We start from the raw sequence: 22,579 nt of genomic DNA on the forward strand, positions 1-22,579 counted from the left end.
TTCTCCTTTTAAAATAGCAGCATCTGGCTTCTTTTTATGACCAGTTCCTGTCCAGTCAGAGAAAGACGGTCAAGTTTAAGCAGAAGGAAGAGCGATTGGAGTCCTGTATTTCAGATGCTAAACCATGTCACTCTTTGTTCTGAGGTTCATGTCATTGATCCTTCGCACTTATCTCCTATCTGTCCTGCTTAGAACTTTCCCTAGTCATGTTTTTGAATGCTCTCATTAGCACATTATAAGGCTCATTCAGTTTCTTGCAATATGTGTAGGATTTATACTGTGCACTGTCTGCTGACTGTGTTTCCTTAGCTGCATTTGCCAGGAGAGAAACACCACAGAATCGTTTTTGCTAAGCAGTGACAGGGACACTCGACAACAGCTGAAAGAGGAGGAACTGAAATAAAAAGTGGAGCTGAGGTGGTTCTGTGGGAATGTGATTACAGAGCTGGTTTTCACAATCAGAGGCTGTTTGGCACTGTTATCTCTGTGAAATGGGCTTGAAAGGCAGGAGTTGTTCATTCTGAGCGTCTCACAGATTGCTAGATGGGTCAGTGAAGAGGCCCGAGGAGGGAGGAAGCCAGATCCTCTCCTTGAGTTTATGCTCCTGGGAGGGTGGGGAGAATGGGGGCGCCCCATGGCAGGCAGGAGCATATGTGCACGGTCTTAGTGACTGCAGCTGCCAAGGGGCCGTCCCTAACAATGCTTCTGAGCTAGGGGGTCAGATCTTCTCATTTGTTTTAAAAAGAGAAAGAAGGAACCCTCGGTATCTTTACATTGAGTTTGGATCCAGAGCACAGGAGGGAGGTAGGAAGTGAGAGGGATTTAGGCAAGCAGGATTTTCTCCCAGGCATCTCAGCATGAGGACACACAGATCAATTTCTTATCCTGCATTCAGCTGGACACTGAGTTAGAGACTGTGCTGATCAAGACGTCCCCTCCTGTTTCATATCATATAACGCATTCATTTCAGCCACTGAGCCTAAATTACTATTTGCTTTCTTTCTGCCTTTCTTTTTTTCCCCTTGAAATGGTAAGAACTTGTGTAAGGATGAAGTTAGTTTATCCGTGCTAATGCTTTGATTTTTCTTTTCTCTTTCTCTTTGCCACAGTAGGTAACCAGTTAGGGGCCTTGGTACATCAAAGGTAAGCAGTGGGTTATGTTTTATTATTTATTGATCAATTCTAATTGTTTATTGATCCACCATCTGTACTAGAGTGTTAGAAAGTCAGAGGTTGAGAGTGTGGAAAACCATGGGCTAATCTTTAAGACTTAAGTTTTTGTAGCCCTTTTTAAGCTCAAAGGATAAACTAACACAACGTATTAAAGATCAGCCGTTAGTGTATGTAAACTTAAAAGACTTCTAGAATGTTGGAGCTGTTCTTTCTGCTCACATACATTTAATTTAAAATGAGACAATGGAATGTTCCCTCTTGTTTTAACATTTTTCCCAGTGTTTTATGAATCCTTAACCTCTTCACTTCAGAAAATAGGTCCTTTTCCCAAGTGTAGATACAGCTTTTGGTCCTCAAGGAATCAGGAGCCTGGGAGGCCAGGAACCTGGTCCCCTCCCCCCTCCCCGTCCCCCATAGTGATAGGGACTTGCCAGAGAACCTTGGATAAGTACCCAGTTGATTCCCTGCCTCACTTTCCCCTCATGGCCTTCCCTTAAACATTGAGGATTAGAAACATGAAAAGACCTCTGGGCTTAAAGACCAGTCTGTAAGATAGGGTATTGTGGTCACATAGTTACCCTTTAAAGAGGATAAAATGCACTGGAAACCATGCTTTAGCTTCTTCTTGTAATGGATGAAATTGTGTGTTTTGTATCCGTTACTGTAACATATCCTTAACCTTCACCAGCACCAGGCATCAGTTAATCAGAAGATTTATCCTGGGTTTTTTGTTGTTCCCTTGTTTGCTTTGTTTTTTAATGAATTAAAGTAATTTAAATAAGGTTGTTAGTATCAAATGTAACTTTCCTATAAGACCTTAATTAATCAGGATTTTACTTTCCAAAAAGATAATACTTTGTGCTTTAGACAAATTTCAGCCTTGCATTTAAAATAGAGCTTTGTTTTGCTGGAGGCCCAAAGCAGTTCATCTTAATATGTTTCCTCCTCAATGAGAGTCGGCGAAACTTGTTCCCGACGGCTGAGTTTTGTGACATTTTGTATTGTGATAGTGATAGTGTTGAACCTCTTCTAGTAAATTCCCCAGTATTATTTTTTGAGAATATAGATAGTCTGTGCTACACACGTGAGCAGCAGTCTCTTAGCTACAGGGACCCTGGCCTCTTGCAAGATGTTAGACCTGCTAAGGTTTAGCACCAGCATCCACAGTGTTACTGGTTAGGAAGCCCAGACTTGCCTGATTGGGGATGAACTGAAGATCCCAAGAGGCAGAGTGAATCCCGGGCATATATAAAGCTGAGGATGTAAACTCCACGAGGAAAGGACAGTTTGCTCTCCTCATAATGATACAGTGACAAGTGCTATTTATGCTATTGCATTTCTTCTAAGTGCTGCACTTTCCCTAAAAACATGCACTTTATCCAATTCTTTCCATGATGGGTAAAAATCCAGCTGTGTGCGAGATGTTTAAAAATGCTTACCTTTTTTTTTTTTTAAACTACTTGCATTTAGCTTCCTCCTAAGATAAATGTTTTGATTTAATTGCTTCCTGGGGTGCTGGGCAAATTGGATATTGTCCACAATACTCTATATGGCAAATTTGACGGTTTGTTTGAAAGAGCCAGTGCAATAGTTGTTAAAAAAAAAAAAGAAAGAAAGCAAGCACATAATGGATGGGATAGCATTTAACAGAAGTACCTTGCAGAGTAACAGGTCATTATTCTGTCCTGGTCAACACTGATTAGGCCTCCGCTAGGTACTGGTTCCATTTGGGGCGTTTCACCCTAAAAGACAGAAAAATTAGAGGGAGGCCAGAAAGCAACACAAAGATAGGGAAACGGGTGCTGAAGAAAAGTTGGGTATTTCTCCATCTAGAAAGGACACCAGAAGGAAGTCTAGCTTCCCCCCACTTCCCAAAGGATCTTTAAGTGTCCTGCCCTTGATGATCTTTCAGTGCTGAGCCACACTCCTGGACACTGTCGCTGTGTGAAGAAAAGGCAGTGTGAGAGGAGTTGATGGTTTCACTGAAAGCCCAGAGGTTTCTTCCACTGACACAAGGTGATGGAAGCTTGGATCTTTTTTCTTTTCTTTTCTTTTCTTTCTTTCTTCTTTTTTTTTTTTTTTTTGAGAGAGAAACATGGATTTATTGTCCTACTTATTCATGCATTCATTGGTTGATTCTTGTCTGCACCCTGACTGGGGATCGAACCCACAACCTTGGCATTTCGGGACAACCAACTGAGCTGCCTGGCCAGGGCGAGGCTTGATCTTTTCCAAGAGTGAATGACCAAGAGGTTCATCAGATGGTGCCCCTTGTAGATGGTTATGGACCTGTTGGCCAAGTTGGCACGGTTTCTTGAAGCCTTATCTTCCAACATGGTCAGCATGGGACATTTGGGGAACGTAAAGTGGCTTCAGAATTCTTCTATATAGTTTTCCAAAAATGTTCTTTGTTTTAGGACGGTAATAACAGAAGAATTCAAAGTGCCTGATAAAATGGTTGGATTCAGTAAGTATCCACGTGTTGCACTTTCCCCCATTCCTGTCTGTCCCTTTTATTTCCCTCTCTCGGCGTGAGCGTCACCTTTAGAGAATGCTTTTGCACACTCTTCTCCAGTCTCCTGGAGCTGCAGGCCTCTGTCCAGGCTGAGATCACCCTGCACTCTCCCACCACCCCACTCTCCTTCCTCGAGCTCGAGCACCCTCTGTCTGCTGTGTTTCACATATGGTTGCTATGAGCTTGCTGAAGCCAACCTGATTTGTCTAGCTGTGAGCCATGTGTGAGTGTTGGTTGAATTAAGTCATCCATGCATGGTTAAATATGGATGGGGGGCATATTCTGACCCTGTTCAATTTGTTTCAGTTATTGGCAGGGGAGGTGAGCAGATTTCACGGATTCAGACAGAATCTGGTTGCAAAATTCAGATTGCTTCAGGTAAGGGCTGCTTTTTTTTTTTTTTTTTTTAAATCTCAGTTTGGTAGAAATGAGTATTATGCCAAGTTTTCCAGACTCAGTACTTTGCTTGTTGCTAGAAGTGTAGGAACATGGTAAGTATGTGTGACTGCTGCTTTCCTGGCACTTCTGGAGCTGGACTCCCAGGAGGGAACCAGAGCAGAAGCAGGCTCAGAGGCGAGGCTGCCCCTCTGACCTTGTTGGAGACCCTCCACAGTTCTGTGGCCTGGCGTGGCCCCTCCCAAACACCCACCACTCTAGGACCTCTGTTTTCTGCACCAGAATGTTATGCCAGACACAGTGGGGCCTGCAGGGGGCCTGTGGCTTTGGGGTCACTCCTGGGGGTTGCTTACCGGCTCCCCGGGCTCACACCATCCCTGCCCTTTGTGGAAAGAGGCCACTGGCGGCTCTGGCTGAATTAGCTCATGTTGAACACAGTTGAGGACCTTCCCAGCTGGGTCCATTTTGCCTGCAATATGGAGAGAGACAGATTGAGAAGAAGAGTTTATATTTTATTTATCCTTTTATCTAATTTGAGTTCTATCTCTTTCCATAGTGGAGGAGGGCATTTAAAGGACATTTGACTAGAGAAACGTTTGTCATTTTAAAGGATGCTTACTAGTATAATGTCTTGAAGGCAGTAACTGCTGTTTCTCTCTTTTTTTTTTTTTTTTGAGTAAAAATGTTAAGAGGCAGTATTTTTAGGAACAAAGTAAAGTGTCATGTGTGGTGTTGGAAAGTAAAACTTCCCTTTCTTGTCAAAGGGCCCAGAACCAATTCTACATCGATGTCACTGGTCAGGATATTCACACAATAACTGGCAGTAGTTCCAATGTGCATACCATGACATTCCCCCCCCCCCCCTTTTGGTGGCAGCGGTGGGATACGAACCCATGACATTTCTTACTAGTGTGCCTCAGAGCTGTTTGCAAATAATGACCAGTAAACTACTCTGCAAATAGAGAAACTGGGGAATAGCGGGTTAAGTGACTCAAGCATTTACTAGCACACAGTGGGTCAGAAGTGAAGTTGAAACTGGGAATTAGGACCAACTCACAAACCTCTGCTGCATTCTCCCACCTTCCCCCTAGGGACTCGCTTCTACTCTGAGAATCTTAGGGTACAGCTACCAGCTTAACATTCTGTCCATAAGCGGAAGCAAACTGTCTTTTTCTGGGAGCCTGGGCTTCTGTGGGGCCGGCGTAGGCACCAGCCCAGAGACCGCCTTACACAGAGGCAAGGTGCATGGTTGCCTGATGCCCACCAACACACCTCGTCTTCTTGGTTCTTCTTATAGAGAGTTCTGGGATTCCAGAGAGGCCCTGTGTACTTACCGGAACCCCAGAAAGTATTGAGTAAGTTTATTTTATTTACTTTCTCCTTTCACTCTTCTTCCTCCTTCCCCAAACGGGGAGAAATGGAAGGGCAAACTGTTATTGAACACTTTTGATCTGTGCTACATACAGTCTGGCCACAAAAGCAGGTGCTTCTGTAGAGAAGGATCTAGGAGGCTGCCACACCAGGGGAGTTTTTCTGTTACCTAAACACACACGGTATCACCTTTTTAAAAACCCTGCATATTCCTCACAGCTGTCATAACACCTACTTCATACACCGGGTTCTAAAGAGTGTGTGTCCACCCGCCTGAATGCTCTAATCAGCCCACTTCTTCCTCATTAATACCTCCTTTACCTGAACAGGTGTGGAGTAGTGAGCCTCTCACTTTGCGAACCTTTGGGAATCCTGGTGCCAGGTCCTCTGCCTGAGTGTGATCCCATTGCATTGCTCTTCGGATACTTGTGAGCCCAATGGATTGACTTTCTGGCCATTGCTCCACTCAGAGGGCCACATGGACCGGCCAGGGGGTGTTTCGGCTTTTGGGGCCCTAGTGACCGCCTGAAATCTAGCGTTGCATTCCTGCGTGGTGGAGCCTCGTACCAGGTGGAGGCCTCATAAACCCAAGAGCCTCCTGGGGAGAGGGATGTACTAACTTCGCTTCTGCTCACTTTCCCCTTTCAGTCTACTGAGCAGCATTGCATTTGGGGTAGGGGCGCTGAGATTATGTCTAGCTCAATAGGTAGGGCTCTTTTATTGTTTCCATTTCTCAGCGAGTCTAGATGAGTTTAAACTCTCGTGTTTTGCTGTAACATTGCAAGCAGTGGACCAGAATAAATAAGTACGGCAGGTGTGCATTACAGGGCAAGCGAGATGGTTTTCTGGTGTCCAGGCACTTTCCTCCCAGCACAGGTTAATCTGGTACACAAGCGAAATATTAAGAAGCTGCTGTAACTGAGAAGACACACGAGGCTGATTCTGCACACAGAGGCTCAAGACCACAAAGGGCAACAACTATTTCCTGCCTTTTTCTTCTTTCCTCCTCCTCTTCCATTCCTGCTTCCTGTCCTGCCCAAGCAGTGGAGGCCACGGGATTATAACCTAAGGAAGAAACAATTTTGCTTTCTTCGGTGCACAGTACAGCCAGCCTGTTTAGTAGCAGAATTGTTTCCTATTAGAGGAACCAAAAAATAGATTGTGCCTGGTGATTTGAAGAGTAAATAACGCACGTCACAGCCAGGGGAGATTCTGGTGCAGAAAAGGAAATGGGCCTGACAGATGACCTCCGCAGGCTGCGATGTGCTGTTTCAACATTGTAGCTTTCCTCCACCTCCTGGTCAGTCCGCACACAATAGCAGTGCGTATGCAATGCGGGGCCCTGCACATCCAGCGGGAGAAGCGCAAAGCGGGTGTGTATGGCTGTGGAACTGCGCCAGGCACTGCCACCTCCTTTTTCCACCCGTGAAACCCACCTGGTGATGCGTAGCCTTAAAATCGGCTCAGAAATCAGGGCAGTCTGGTTGGTGATGGAGAAATTTGGCACTTGGGGATTCCAATGACTACTAACCCTTGCTTTCTTTCTTCCCATCTTTCTCATTTCTTTCTCTCCTGCCCTTACTTAACAAATATCTGTTGAGTGTATACGCTCTGGATTGGGGAGCAGCGAGATGCAGAGGGGTCAGAGGTGGTCTCTGCCACCAGTGCAGCTGACCTTCTCACAGGAGAAGAGTCGTGTTTGTGGCGTGAACACAGACCCAAGCACAAGCAGAGGGCACACTTGAAAGGGGCCGTGCCGGAGCGTTGGTATTGTGTGCGTTGTTTTTACATTCCAGCCCAGTAGCTTGGCGGATGGCAGAGACTTCCCGGGTGTGGGGGCAGGAGCTGGAGCTGGACGAGGGCTGCCTTGACTCCTTCGTGTGTTCCCCGGTGCTGTTCCCCTCCGTGGGTGCCTGCAGCGTTCACTTCATGCCGCTGTCCTTGTGGTTCTCTTCCCTCCCCAAGACAAGCCAAGCGACTCCTGGGGCAGATCGTGGACCGCTGTCGGAACGGGCCTGGCTTCCATAATGACATAGACGGCAACAGCACCATCCAGGAGATCCTCATCCCCGCGTCCAAAGTGGGTCTGGTCATCGGCAAAGGAGGGGAAACTATAAAGCAGTTGCAGGTATGTGAGCCCTGAGCAGAGGCCTTCGTCTTCCTCACCTTCCTGGTTTGGGAGGTCTGGTCATTACTGTCTCTTCCCCGGTTGACCTGGCTGTGCCTGCCATGGGCCAGAGCTCCCCTCCACCCCTGCCCGAGTGGTTCCACGCTTCCTCCCTTCGACTGCTGTGTTCTGGACACTTACTGTAGCCAGGCCTGGTGCCAGGGATGATGTCGGTCCTGGGGCTTCATGGCGGTGAAGCTCTGGTACCATCACGTGACAACATCCAGAGCCAGCAGCACTGCCTGCGCCAGTCGTGGGAGCTTGAATGTGTTCATGCACTTTTCAAAGGGCCTGAGTCCTCGTCTGTGAGCGCAGGGAAGTGCCAGCCTCACTTGTAATGAAGCTGAAGTAACACCCGTTATTTTATATTTAAATGAGACCCTTAGCACCGGGCCTCTCACTGAGCAAATGCTCATGAACATTAGCTGCTGTTGGCTGTGAATCCCTCATCTGAGACACATGGGGCCGAACACGGTTCAGAATTGAACACCCTAGCCAGTTCCGCGCTGCACCCTGTAGCCAAATGCTTATTTCCATAGCCAAACAGAATAATAGCCACGCTCAGGGAGAGTGACTAGAAATATGCTTCCATGAGTTCAGGTCAGTTTTGCTGCCAAATCAGTTATGAACAAACTTTTTATTTCCAAGCTCTTGGGCTTTTGAAGTTGCAGGGCAGGGGTTGTGACCCGCCCATGTGCTCTCTCCTAGCCCAGTCCTCGGACTGCGAAGACACTCTAGTGTGTGCTCGAAGAGTTCAGGGTTTGGACTCGCAGAATCCAAATTGTGGCCGCCACTCATCAGCTCCGGACAGCTCGTGGGCAGCTTCCTGTCCGAGCCTCCTCCCCCGGGGTGGCAGCACTGGCCTCCCGTGCTGTGCCCAAGCCCTTACCGGGTGATATTCGATCGAGTGCTCAGTTGAGGGCCTGGCGTTCCATAGAAAGGGCTCATTTGTATCGAGATGTTCTAGAGGCTGGGCAGGAGGAGAGTGGGGAGTGGTTTCTGTGTCACGCTTGGAAGCGCTCCAGCACGGTCTGTATGTCCGCAGTCTCAGAGGCCAGCCTCGTGGCCGGGTCTGAGGCAGTGCCCGGTGGTAGGAGGGACATGTCTTCTGTGGACGCGATCGGGCCCCCGGCACCGTCTGGTGCCCTCCTGCATGTCCATCCATGGAGTGAGGGGTGTACCTATGTGTGTCCACAGGAGCGGACGGGTGTGAAAATGGTCATGATCCAGGACGGCCCGCTGCCTACGGGAGCAGACAAGCCTCTTCGCATCACTGGAGACCCGTTTAAAGTACAGGTAGGAAAGAAGCGAGCCGGCAGGTCCTGGTGCGATGAAAGAGTCTAGGGTTGTGTTGCTCAATGCCAGAGCCACTGGCCACGTGTGGCTGTAATTGAAATTAAGTAGACACTGAGTTCTTCATTTACACTGGCTATGTTTCAAGTCCTGGCTACGTGAGGATCGTGGCTACTGTCGTGGGCAGTGCATACGCGGAGCATTTCCATAAGTGCAGGTTTCGTTGGATGGCGTAGCACTGCTCAGATGCCATTTTCCACTTGTTCCCTGTCAGCTCAGATGCAGGCTCCATTTGGCTTTTATTTGCTTGTTCTCTCAACTCTTAAAAAAAATTTTTTAAATTGATTTTAGAGAGAGAAGAAGGGAGAAGGATAGAGAGATAGAAACATCTATGAGAGAGAAACATCGATTGGCTGCCTCCTGCACGCCCCCCCCCCCCCCACACCACCAGGGATTGAGCCCACAACCCTGGGCATGTGCCCTGGCTGGGAATCGAACCAGCGACCTCTTAGGTCATGGGTTGATGCTCAGCCCATTTTTGCAAGAGCTCTAGCTGGTGTGGGAAGTAAGCAAAGGTGCCAGCACCCCCCGAGGCATGTGTGCCCTCCTAGCAAGCACCCTGTGTTCTGAGCTCCTGGCACCGAGGACAGTCCCAGTGGCTAACAGCAGTGAGGGCCTGGTTTTACATCACCTGGGGTGGTGTCACCCTGCTGTTAGCAGGACCGTGTGTGGGCTGTGGGTGTACTGTCTGTGCCTGTGAAATAGGAACACTCTTTTCTGCCTCTGCCACCTTCCTTGTCTTGCTGCACTTAGTGAAGCTCCAGGGTGACGCTCCAGGGTGAGCCAGTCCATCAGGCAGCTGTTCCTCTGCAGGAGCTTGGGGGCTGGGATGAAGTGGAGGTTACCAGGCTCAGGAAAATGCTTCCCCCAGTTCTTAACCCTGACAGTCAAACTCCAGTTGATATCATTGTTGCTTTTTCAAGGTTCATATGTAAAACAGTGGTTTCAAAACTGGGTGGAAGGCAGTGATTACAATGGCTTCTTCCCTTAGGCTCAGGCAGTGCTGCCGGCCTTCACCCCCTCCTGCAGGCCAGGACCCCCTGGCTTTCCTCCCCCAGGGTCCCTAACCTCTTTGAATGGGAACAGGTGGGCTTTTAAAAACTCAGATGGCATCTAACCTTTCTTCAGTTGGCTTATCCAGTCCGGCTGGCGGGCTCCAGCGTGATACGGGGAAGTGTGGAAGGAACTGGAGGGCAGGCCTTCCCCGAGAATGCTGGGCAACAGAGCCTCTCTCCCAGCAGCCTCCGCTGCCTTCTCTTCTGGAACCTTTGGTTTTATCTGTGGTAGAAAAAATACCCGAGCGAGGAGCTTATCTCATTGATGTTTCATGAATTTGCAGGAAAATAATTGTAACAAACGGTTTTTGGTGCTGGTGTTTTTTTAATGTACTCTGCATTTTGGGAGGGCGGGGAGCAGCTGTTGTAGTTAGGGTAAATTGTTATCTAGGGTGTTTTTTCTTTCTCCAACTTTTTATTATGAGAAACTTCAAACATCTAGAAAATTCGAAAAGCTAGTATAGCAAATATCCGTATAACCTCATCCTACCTATCATTTTGCCATTCATATGCATGCATTTGTTTATTTTGTTTTACCATTTATATGTAAGTGGCAGGTATTGGACTCTCCACCCCTAAATCCTACAGCATGTGCCTGCTAAGAATAAGAATATTTTGCTGTATAACCAGGCCAGAGAAAATGACAGTAACCTCATAATATCTCTTGAGCCAGTCTATATTCAGAGTTCTCTGAGTGTCCTGAGACCTTAATTGCTGCTTGGAGATTGGGCAGGGGAGATGGTTCTTTTGGTTTGGTTTGGTTTGGTTTTTCCAGAACCAAGACGCAGTCTGAGTTCCCACATTACCTTGAGTTTTTGGGTACAGTTGGTCCTTAGTGCAGATTCCTGTGGGGCTGAGGCTGGCGTGGACAGGATAGACTAACAAGTGCGTCCTTTGGGGGGAGGACATGGAGTGTGCCTTGGAGACAGTCAGGTCTGGGGGTCGTCTTGCCAGGCAGTAATTGGATATTTGATCTCTGAATGCTGGGAGGTACTCTGGGGCTCCAGGACTGGCCTTTTCCCTTGACCTTCCTGGAGCTCCGTTGTGATAGATGCCTTGGTAATGTCTTTCTCCTGGAACCTGCCCACAGTCAGAGCTCTCAGGAAAACCCTCCCCTCACTAAGAAACAGCTGCTGGAAATACCTCAGGGCGACAGGAAGCAAGTTCAAACCCAGCACAAAAATGCTGGTCCTACTATGATTTTTTCAAGACAGTGGACCCTTATCTGAGCATTTTGGGCAGTGTAAAAAGACCATGTCATTTAAGATTTGATTTATGCAACCCTAAGCAGCAGCCTGCCCATGCCCCATCTATATATATAAAAGCCTAAGCGACCATCACAACCAAATGGACAACCGAACAAGCTGAGGGGGCGACTAGGCCAGCAGGGGGGTTAGTGCGGGGCGACCAAACGACTGAGCAGCAGGCTGCGTGGGGCGACCAGGCCTGCGGGGGGGCAGGAGGGGGCGGTTGGGGGCAACCAGGCTGGAGGGGGGGGCAGTGAGGGGCAACCAGGCTGGCAGGCAGGTGAGCAGTTAGGAGCCAGTGGTCCTGGATTGTGAGAGGGATGTCCAAGGGGTCCCAGATTGGAGAGAGTGCAGGCTGGGCTGAGGGGACACCACCCCACCACCCCCTGTACGAATTTCGTGCACTGGGCCTCTAGTATAATAATAATAAAATAAGGGAGTTCTCCCATTGCTGAGCACCTTCTGAGTCTTTAAGCCTGCATAGAGGGTCTGATCTTGAAGTTTTATCTGGTGTCATGTCTTTTTTTAGGATTTTGTGTTCCATAACATCTTTTATCTGTGTTTACACAGCAAGCAAGAGAAATGGTATTAGAGATCATCCGAGAAAAAGACCAAGCTGACTTTCGAGGTATACGCGGTGACTTCACCTCCCGAATGGGAGGAGGCAGTATAGAGGTATGCTTGAATCACAGGTTAGTAGGCAAATGAGATTAGGATTAAAGTCGTAGGTCACACGTCTGTTGGCTCTTTAACCTTGAGCAAGTTATTTCACTTTTATCTGTGAAATCCTACAAGGACGCTTACTTCAGGGTGGGTGTGAGACTGAGACAGTCAGCCTAGTGAGGGGAGCTCCTGCATGCTCTTGGGGCTTGGGGTCATCCCCTGGTTTTGAAGTTTTGCTTCAAAGCTTATCCCACTGCCCAGCTGAAGACCAAAGTCCACGTTTTCTCAGTGATCTGTGTTGTGATTGTATTAAACTTGGGAACCATATTTATTGGCGAGATGGAATGGGATCAGAATCTACCCTTCAGAGTGAAATTTTGATAATATACTACAATATGGATGGACCTTGCCATCATTATGCTTATAAAATAAGACAGATACAGAAGAATAAATATTGTGTGATTCCACTTATACCTAGAGTAGGCAAATCTGTAGAGTCAGAAAATAGAATGGAGGTTACCAGAGGCTGGGGAGAGCAGGAGCTCCTATGTAGTGGATGGAGAGTTTTTATTGAGGATGATGAAAGGTCTAGGGTATAGATATCTGGGATGGTTACACAATATTGCGAATATACATTGAGTGGCCAGATTATTATGATCTCTGAATGCATAATAATCTGGCCACTCAGTGTATATCCTATATAATAAAAGGCTAATATGCAAATTGTCCCCTCGACCAGGAGTTTAACCAGCAGGCAGGCTGGCCAACCACCCATGTCCCCTCCCCCTGGCCAGGCTGGCTGGACCCCATCCATGCACAAATTCATGCACCGGGCCTCTAATATATATATGCACCAGTGCATGAATATATACTTCACTTAGTGGCCAGATTATTATGCATTCAGAGATCATAATAATCTGGCCACTCAGTGAATTTAATATCACTGAATTATGTAATTATAAATGGTTAAGATGATAAATGTTATATATATATATTTTTATTTTTTTTTTGGTTAATCCTCACCCGAGGATATTTTTCCATTGATTTTTTTTTTTAAATATATTTTATTGACTTTTCACAGAGAGGAAAGGAGAGGGACAGAGAGCTAGAAACATCAATGAGAGAGAAACATCGACCAGCTGCCTCCTGCACACCCCCCACCGGGGATGTGCCCGCAACCAATGCACATGCCCTTGACCGGAATCGAACCTGGGACCCCTCAGTCCGCAGACCGACGCTCTATCCACTGAGCCAAACCGGTTTCGGCATTTTTCCATTGATTTTTAAGAGAGTGGAGAGCCGGGGAGGAGACACAGAGAGAAACATCGATGTGAGAGTGGCACATCGATTGGTTGCCTCCTGCACACGCCCCAACCAGGGCCCTGATTGATCTTGCAACCGAGGTATGTGCCCTTGACTGGTATTGAACCCGGGGACCCTTCAGTCTGCAGGCCAACACTTTATCCCTGAGCTAAAGAGGCTAGGGCTGAAAAACATATTTTGAAGGACCACCATAAATGTTTATGACATACTTATGCTTATTTCATAGAGTTTAGAAGATAAATTTGTCATTTTTAATCTTTTATCTATGTATACAGTTTATTCTGGCTTTTCTTCATTTTTATAACTATTTTGATCAAATCTCAGACTTACTGGATGCATTTAGCAGACAGAAATGCAATCATTAACCACAAAATTGTTCTTAAAAGAGAAAAAATATGCTTTATTATATCACTTCCAGGAATGCACTGTAATACAAATCAAGTTACACACACACACACACATCCATTGAGAAAAGACAGGTTTGCCAAAAGCTCTGATGAGGCTGTTTCTCATTGCTCAGGTGTCTGTGCCTAGGTTTGCTGTTGGGATTGTAATAGGAAGAAATGGGGAAATGATCAAAAAGATCCAGAATGACGCTGGTGTGAGGATTCAGTTCAAACCAGGTTGGTTTTGATAGTTCTCAAAAATCCTTTAATTAGCTGGGGGGACGGGGGGGGTGGGGGAGGCGTTGCAGGAAGAAATTAACCGAAGAACTTATATGCAGAGGTGCATAACCCATGGACACAGACAATAGTGAGGGGAGGGGCGGGGGGGGGGTCAATGGGGGGACAGAGGGGACATCTGTAATACTTCCAACAATAAAGATAAATTTTTAAGAAATCCCTTAATTAGAAAACACCTCACAAAACAGGACTTTGTAACCAGCCCCTTTGTGTTCTTGTCTCTCTCCCTTTCTCTACCTGTTTCTCTCTGTCTTTTGCAACATTCTCTTACCACATGCCCCATCCTAGGCTTCTCCTCCAGGCCCTCGTTTCTTTCTTTGGATTTGCTGGTTTGGTTACCCTTGTGCCTGAACACTCTGGCCCCGGTTTTCCAGGGCTTCACCACACCCCCTCCCCCCCACTCAGACTAATAAAATTGGGGAAAATCAATATAGCATTTCCAGTTTTTAATTTTGCCAATTAAAAACTTTTTTAAAATCTGTTATTGTAATTTTATAAAATTAAAGATAACTTAACACCATAAAAAAAGGGACAAACATTTTGGAATAAAGGACACTTCTTTACATTTTATAAGTTTATCTTTATAAGCAAACTTATCTACAGTGTCTTTATTTTCTTTATTTCTCTAAAGATGGAAAAACATGGTGATGGGCTAATTTGGGGAAAAGATTGCCATAGCTCCACTCTATTTTCCTTGGAATTTTTATGTTTGTTTTTGTTTTGTTTTTTTTCTTTAATGATATCTCCTTTAAATGTCTGGAATTGCATAAGTATTGGCAGGGGCCATGCAAAAGGGCGTATTCATACACCTTTCCCCACGAAAGAGGCCCTGACCCTGGTGAAGGGCCAGCCCTCTGACACTGGGAGGGATATTGATGGCCAGTCAGACGGACCTTCGTCTCTGAAGCTGGGCTGTCCTAACCCCACCTCTCGCCTTGTTCCACAGACGATGGAATTAGCCCAGAGAGAGCCGCACAGGTCATGGGGCCCCCCGACCGATGTCAGCATGCAGCGCACGTCATCAACGAGCTTATTCTTACAGCCCAGGTGGGTCTGGCTGTGCGGGTGCACCTCACTGGCCATAGTGGCAGGTGCCACACGGGGCTCTGGCCTGTCAGGCGCTGGGCTGCTCCACAGCTGCTCTTTCCTGCTGGTGTATTACTCTGCTGCCTTCGCTGTCCCACAAGTTAGGTTTTCTGACTCGTTAACGGGGGAAATACAGGGCAGATCCCAAGTTTCAAACAGTTGAGTACTTAATTTAAGACTATAAGCAAAATATCATCCTGGCTTTAGAAAGCACTTCAGGACCCACAGAGTCTTAAAGCTGTTCTCATGCACTGGATTCCAGGCTCCTCATCTGGAAAGGGAGCGGCCTTGTGTGCTGTCATTAGCATCTCCACCTGTCCCCCTTGCTGTAGCTCTGGGAACCGCTGTAACTGACGGTAGATTGGTACGTCCCCCAGGTGTGTAGGGCTGAGGAAGTCTGAGAATGATTAAAGATGAAGAACGCATTAGAAATTGTCGTCCAGCTCTGCCATTAGCCGTGTGACCTTGGATGAGCCTTTGAACCTGTCTAGACCAAGTATTCTCAGCAGCACAGTTTCGCGCCAGATGGTTCCCTAAGTCACCTGAGAGTACAGGCCGAAGTAGCAAATTTGTAGAACCCTACCAAGATCTACTGAATCAAAATATCCAAGTCAGGGGCTTGGGTCTCAGCTGTAGCTAAATCCCAGGCAATTGTTAGGATTAGATAAGTTCTAGAAGAGTCACTAAGGGACCTCACATCCTTTTTGCTGGCAAGAGGGCATGAGCCCAGAACTGCAGAGGCTTGAGAGGAGGAGGACCCTGTGGCACACCCAGCAAATGGCTGTGTGCGTGTGTGTGAACATACGTCGCTAGGTTACCGTGTGTGTTTGTCCTCCGTCTCTCATAAAAGCAGAGTGCAGGAAGAAAGCACTCCAGTGACCCTGCTTTCTGCTGGTTTAGATTCTGGTTAAACGTTCAATTTTCTCGTAATTGATATGGGCAGGTTTTGCCAAACTGTTTCTTCCCCATGTTGAACCTCTGTTCAGCTTCTCCCTCCCATGAAAGGGGCTGGGCTTTTCCTCTGAGTTTAAAAGATTTAAAGCAGGCGTCCTCAAACTACTGGCCCGCGGGCCACATGCGGGTGTTTTTGCCGTTTTGTTTTTTTTACTTCAAAATAAGATATGTGCAGTGTGCATAGGAATTTGTTCATAGTTTTTTTTTAAACTATAGTCCGGCCCTCCAGCGGTCTGAGGGACAGTGAACTGGCCCCCTGTTTAAAAAGTTTGAGGACCACTGGTTTAAATGCTTCCGCTCCAGAGGGACTCGGGAATGAGATTTGTTGCCCTCAGATGAAAGGAAGCTTCCTCTGTTCGGTGCCCCGCCCCCCCATGTGGGTTTTGCTCTCTGGGGAGGGGGATGCGAGAATGAGGCAGACACTTCTCCAGCCCCAACCATGCACCAGCCTGGCTTGGTCCCTCCCTCCTCTGGGGAGTGGGACAACTGATTTTTCTTTTAAATATGTTTTTTTATTGATTTCAGAGAGGGAGGGGGAGAGATAGAAACATCAATGATGAGAGAGAATCATTGATCAGCTGCCTCCTGCACGCCCCCTACTGGGGGTCAAGCCTGCAACCCAGGCATGTGCCCTTGACCGGAATGGAACCCCGGACCCTTCAGTCCACAGGCCATGCTCTATCCACTGAGCCAAACCAGCTAGGGCCAGTTTTTCTTTAAAATCCTTTTATCCTTTTTGCTGGTTGGATTGCAAGGTGTTCTGACTCATGTAGCGGTGTCTGAAGGTTCCTTACAGCAGTCTAGTCAGGGAAGGTCAGAAGTCATCCATTGTCACTCATGTGTCACTGCAAATGGCCGTGGCTCTTCAGCATTTAGTATCTGGTTTCTGGTCGGCCCACCGTGTGTTAGCCCCTGGGAAAGGGCAGCTTCATTGAAAAGAAAATCACCTCTAACCCTGTAGGTTAGGGCCCAGTAATGCAAACTCCAGGGAAAGGGGCACTGGGCTTCAGACCTAGGAGTTCACATCTGCCCTGTTCGTCAGGTCTGTTTGTGCTGTGTATGTAACACATGCATTTATCGTCACGTGTGCTCCTTGAATACACCTGTGATTTGCGCTAATTCTGCTTTTAAAGAGCCTTCACAATTTGAAATGTGGAATGATGCTCAGGTCCTGATTTGTGGCACTGATTACATCCTGTCACTGCTCCTCCTCCCTGGGGATGAAAGTGGTGCTGGTGGCAATGGCAGGAAGCTTCACCTGAGCTTTGCTCCTTTCCCAGGAAAGGGATGGCTTCGGAGGCCTCCCAGTAGCCCGAGGCCGAGGCCGAGGCCGTGGCGACTGGAGCATGGGAACCCCTGGCGGCATCCAGGAGATAACATACACGGTGCCAGCAGATAAGTGTGGCCTCGTCATAGGCAAAGGTAAGAGGCAGCTGCTGGGGTTTGATGTTCCCTCTCCGCTGTTTAACCTGAGAGCACATGGGTCACATACCTCCAACGCCCGGCTGGAGGCTGGTTGCTGTGCTTGCCTGAAGGCACCAGCTGCCTTCCGCGGGGGCCCTGCTGTGCACGGGCCTTCTCGTGAATGGGGCAGGGCGAGCCACACGTGATCCAGAGGGCCCACTGCCTGGTGCAGCAGCTTAGTTGTTGAAAAGGCTGAATGTCTGCCTTTGGATGTTTGTGGATCGACTGGTCAGTAATGAATGCGCCTCCAAGGAACCTAGAGGACCAGTTAAGATGATCTCCTCGAGGGAAGATGCTTTCTGAGGTGTCTCTCACTGGGTTTGGGTATTGGCCTTTATTGACACGACATGTGAAAATGGTTTTTATCCTTTCAACACTTTTACTGCGACACCCTGTGGAGAGTAAAAATAGATTGTTAGTTGTTTCTAGGCACTTAGAGAGCATGAGGGGAAACCATCGTCACCGGCTGGTGTGCTGCTTCCCAGCTGAAGGTGAAAAGCGAAGGAGGGAGCAGGCGGGTGTCTAGGCTGTCGGGCTGGTTCATCGCGGCTGGCCTTGCCTGGAACCAAGAAAGGCCGCTGAGAGCAGGTCTGTGCTCACCAGGCCTTTCCCCGGCCGCCGGCTCAGCTTCTCTCTCTGCTCCATTCAGTCTCCATGCCAACAGGAGACTCGAATTCAGTTGGGTGTCGTTTTTGAGGAAATAATAGTCTTCTCCCGGAGTTCCTCCCGTTTCTGTGATCTCCGGCATGTGTTCGCTGTAGGAGGGGTGCTAGTATTCCACGGAATGTGACTTGGGAATGTCTCCACCAACGGAAAGTTGGGACCGAAGCGGCACATCCTCACGAGCTGGCGTGGGGTGGGCATTCCTCCTGCGCTGCCACTCACCTCCCAGAGTCTGCATTTGGCCCTGCCCTCGCCCTGCCCGTGGGCAGTGTGTTTTACGCTCTTTGCACACGTTTATCTCCTGTGTCTGTGTGGTTCGGAGATTCTCGGAAGTGGTAGGAACAATGTGGGCTTGTTTTCATCTTCGGTGGGTGTCCATGCTGAGAAGTGTTTGACAGATACTGTTAGCTGCCCAGATGCTGTGATAAGCCAGACACACACACGCCCACCCCCAGCCCTACACCTGCCTGCCTGAGCGTCGGTTCTGTGGATGCCGTAGGTTGAGAGTCAGCTCTGGGATTCTGTGCCTTTTTATCAACGAGGTTTTCCTGTGAGTGTGTCTCCTCTAGAGCCGGGCGGCCTTCGCTGGGACAGTCATAGTCAGGGGGGCCTCGGTGTTCACAGGACAGCCTCTGCCAGCTCAGCCGCCGCGGTCCCCCTAGTGACGCCCAGGGGAAAGCGCCAGCAGTGGACGCAGTCGTGGGTGCTGTGGCGGTGCTCCAGGTGCAGCCTGGACAAGCCCAGGAAAAGTTTGGTTGGGGGCTGGGGCTTTCTTTCCCCACAAGGGCTGGGTGTGAGGTGCTCCTCCTCCTTGGGAAAGATGCGTGGGGAGGAGGGGGAGAGCCGAGGGAGTCCCACTCAGTCGGGCCCTGCTCCCCCTGCGCCAGCCCTTGGGCAGACGCTGCGCCTCCCGGGCCCCTGCTGGATTTCCATGATAAACACAGCAGTAGTGACAGATAGTGTGGCCAGCCCTGCTCTTGTCAGCAGGCCTTTTAGCAGGTTTGATTAATTGCTTTACGATTTCACAGCCAGCCAGGGGGCCGCTGGGGGTGGCTTCTGCCCCCCATCAGGTGGAAGAATGAGCAGGCCGCTGAATGAGTCTATAGACAGCCACCATGTGCCAAGCTGGTGACCTCATTCTGAAGGAAGATAAACTTAAATTAACTCCTTCCGGCCCCATGCAGTTTTGTGGGGCCTCCTCACCTTATTAGCATGCTCCCAAGGCCTCGGAAGAGGGCTGTGGGGCTGCTGTGCCCGCCGGGCGGAGGGGGCTGCAGGGTCTCTGTCTCAGACAGACATGAGCGCCCTTTGTGCTCCTGCGCCACAGCCAAGCGGCGGCTGGGGTTGCGTGGAAAGGTCTCCGCTGAGTCTTAGCTCTTCGTTGCTCCCCAAAACGCTATTGCCGAGGAGCAAAGCTGCTCACTTTTCATGATGCCAAGATCAGATTCACCCCTCTGAGTGCAGGCCAGTAGGTACAGGCCTGGGACTGTCTGCATCGGTCACTGCTGTCCCGAGACAAGCATGTTTGCTCAAGGTAGAACATGTAAGGACACTTTCCTTAAACTGTCACAGCTTTACAAAAATCATGTATACAAGACCGGGGTCTGCTGAGTTCTTTATTTAACTTGCTTTTAAATTTAAAGCCTCCCCATACTACCCAAGCTGATGTTGAGCAAAGCTTTATCCGAATCCTGTTTCTTTCCCCTGTGTGAGCGCCTCCAGCCAGGACGCCTGGACCCAGCTCCAGCTTTGCTTCTTGAGCCCTGTAGGTCCCTCGGAGGGGACGGGTGTCCACTGCTCGCTTCCTCGGTGCAGGTTGTTCAGCCCAGGCCTCCCCTCAGTGCGGGGGAGGCAGGGAGAGTGATGAAGGGTTGTGGACGTGTTACAAGGAAATGACACATGTCATGTGAGGTTAGTTTTGACTCCGGGCAGGGAGGAGTGTCACAGACTGGCCTTTAGTCGTTGCTTTTGATCATTGGGGGCTCCCTGGTCCCCTGCACCAGATTTTCCACAGATTGTCTTTTTCCAATTTTGCAAAAACTCTACTAGGCGTTTTCCTTGTATTCTGGCTCCCCCCCCTTGAGCCGGGCTGATCTAGTTCTGTGAAATCTCAAAGGAAGAATCAAACCATTGTTACCCTGGTGGCGCTTTTGTTACACAAATTTCATTAAGAGACTGGGACTGTCACAGGTTTTTCAAAGAGTCCAACTAAATTTTCATTAGCCCGGCTCCACCCAGGCCTCTGTGACCCCCATCCTCCGGCTGCCTCTCTGTCTAGACCTGTCCCCCCCACCCCCATGGAGGAGGCAGGGACTTGAGAGTGACAGGATGAGATGGGATATTAAAGGCCCGAGTGGGCTTCAGGCATTGTCGGGGCCTGTGGCCGTCTGTTTGACCCGTGGAGGGAGGGAGGGAGAGCAGCAGTGCGTGGCCACGCAGGGGCTGAAGGACCCCATTGTGCCACGGCGGGCCATCCGGTCGCCATTCTTGTGCTGAGAAGGACCAAGTGCCTTTTCCTGCGAGGCCTCTGGCTGGGGTGGGAGCTGGGTGCTGGCCTCTAGGGGCGGAGCTCCATTGTGTGCAAATCCCTGGGCGTCCACCCGGGTTCCTGGCCTCTGCGAGGAGGAAGCCAGCAGGTGCAAGGGCCGTGGTGTCTGTAGTGTCAGCCTGACTGGAGAACAGGACCAGCTTCGCTGCCTAAACCTGGTTTTTGAGAAAGCGGGTGCAGAAACCCCCTCCTTTTCTCCTGGAGCAGAGCACTGCCCAGCGTTGGGTCCCACTCATCCTCTGTCTCGTGTCCTGCTGCCCACAGGGGGTGAGAACATCAAGAGCATAAACCAGCAGTCAGGCGCACACGTGGAGCTGCAGCGGAACCCCCCTCCCAACACCGACCCCAGCCTGCGAATATTCACCATCCGGGGGGTTCCTCAGCAGATCGAGGTGGCCAGGCATCTCATAGATGAGAAAGTTGGCGTACGTACAAGGTCCTTTCCCCACCGGGCTTACTAATAGCTGGATTTTCTGGTGGATGTCCAAGGTACCTGTTTTTCCCCAGAACCTTGTACTTCCTGAACCTTTTTCATCCTCTCCTCACGTGAGGGCCCCTCCTCTCACTTTGCCGAGGGGGAAGGTCGGGGCCCAGGGATGCCAGGGCCAGGCCCAGGCGATGAAGGAAGCCTCCTGGCAGATCTCACCAAGGCCACCAGCTCAGGCCCTAGAGCCATGTCCCTGCAGGCTTAGATGAGCAGCTGGGCAGCAGCCTTCCCCCAGTCCTGCCCCGGGACGCCCGTGGCCGCCAGCCCTGCAGGCAGCTCTCATTGACTCTGGCTTTAGTTTCAGGCACCTCAAAGCAGATAAAGAAAGGGAGTGTTGATGGAGGACAGATGGGCCACTGCTCACCTCAAAGGGGACGTAGAATGGCAGAAAGAGCCATGGGCCAGCCTAAATTGACGGGAGAGTCAAGCAGGTTGGTCCCTACCCCCAGGGTGACATGCCAGGGCAAATGTGGTGGTGCCAGTATTGGCTGTGTGGTGTATTGGTCACTCAAGGGGAAGGAAGGCTAGTGTGAGTGCCATAGGGTGTCTTTCCTTCACGTGGCTCTGTCTCCCCAAAAGCTGTGGTCTGCCTTGGGGGGCCTGGGCAGAGGGCAGAGATGCGCCCAGCAGGAAGTGAGAGTTCCCTCTGTGCCATGACAGGGTACCAGTCTGGGAGCACCTGGAGCCTTTGGACAGAGCCCCTTCAGCCAGCCACCTGCTGCACCTCATCAAAAGTGAGTCCTCACATCCACCCCGCCCGGAAGAGTGCCCTCCCTCGCGAGAGACCCTCCGGGTTTTCCAGCTGCTTGTAGGGCCGTCAGCCTGGAGTTGTGTGTGGGCAGGGCTCCTGCCACCTCCTCCCAGTGGTCCCTCCGGCCCATCCGTAGCTCACTGACCGGTGCTGGGGTGAGGGCCCCCCAGGAGCAGCATCCCTGAGGAGCACTCACCTTCCTGGGACTGGGGGGTTTTGTGGAAAGCCTTTGTGTTCGCTCGCCCTTTAACTGCGCTCTTCGCTTTCTCTAGCACCTTTCCTCCCCGGAGCTCAGGGTGCTTCCCAAACATCGCTGCTAAAGTGAACGGAAACCCCCACAGCACCCCTGTGAGGTGGGTGACCTGCTCCTGCGCGTCTGTCGGGTATTTCCTAGTCAGGACTGGGGTCGTGGGCCCATGGCCACTGTTGGGGGGAACATTGTGCTTGTCTGGGTGGAGGGTGAGTGACAGAGACAGACAGCGGGATCACGGGGGTGGACGCCGGTGGAGGGGATGTGTGACCTGCGCTAGAAAAGTGCCTCCTTCTGTTCCCCGCAGCGGTCCTCCGGCCTTCCTGACCCAGGGCTGGGGCAGCACCTACCAGGCATGGCAGCAGCCCACACAGCAAGTCCCAAGTAAGTGTCTCCGGAGGAGGTGGGACTGGGTACCCCCCCGCCCCAT

The 22,579-nt window shown here is 49.8% G+C and overlaps 1 protein-coding gene across 4 annotated transcripts in view; it reads left to right on the top strand.

Moving 5' to 3' along the window:
- FUBP3 (far upstream element binding protein 3) overlaps positions 1 to 22,579 on the top strand; it is a 54,182-nt gene that overhangs the window by 25,356 nt on the left and 6,247 nt on the right. For 3 of the 4 annotated variants that reach the window (XM_008152713.3, XM_028127082.2, XM_054727218.1), the window contains exons 3-16: positions 1,110 to 1,143; positions 3,591 to 3,640; positions 3,995 to 4,066; positions 5,382 to 5,439; positions 7,421 to 7,583; positions 8,820 to 8,918; positions 11,848 to 11,952; positions 13,784 to 13,886; positions 14,893 to 14,993; positions 17,267 to 17,408; positions 20,926 to 21,086; positions 21,809 to 21,882; positions 22,172 to 22,252; positions 22,457 to 22,533. In XM_008152713.3, the coding sequence (XP_008150935.2) occupies positions 1,110 to 1,143; positions 3,591 to 3,640; positions 3,995 to 4,066; positions 5,382 to 5,439; positions 7,421 to 7,583; positions 8,820 to 8,918; positions 11,848 to 11,952; positions 13,784 to 13,886; positions 14,893 to 14,993; positions 17,267 to 17,408; positions 20,926 to 21,086; positions 21,809 to 21,882; positions 22,172 to 22,252; positions 22,457 to 22,533 (1,320 nt within the window). The remainder of the gene's footprint in view (positions 1 to 1,109; positions 1,144 to 3,590; positions 3,641 to 3,994; positions 4,067 to 5,381; positions 5,440 to 7,420; positions 7,584 to 8,819; positions 8,919 to 11,847; positions 11,953 to 13,783; positions 13,887 to 14,892; positions 14,994 to 17,266; positions 17,409 to 20,925; positions 21,087 to 21,808; positions 21,883 to 22,171; positions 22,253 to 22,456; positions 22,534 to 22,579) is intronic. The other variant, XM_028127081.2, reaches the window with a different exon arrangement.

This window comes from Eptesicus fuscus, chromosome 15 (genome assembly GCF_027574615.1).
Source record: "Eptesicus fuscus isolate TK198812 chromosome 15, DD_ASM_mEF_20220401, whole genome shotgun sequence".
NCBI lineage: Eukaryota > Metazoa > Chordata > Mammalia > Chiroptera > Vespertilionidae > Eptesicus > Eptesicus fuscus.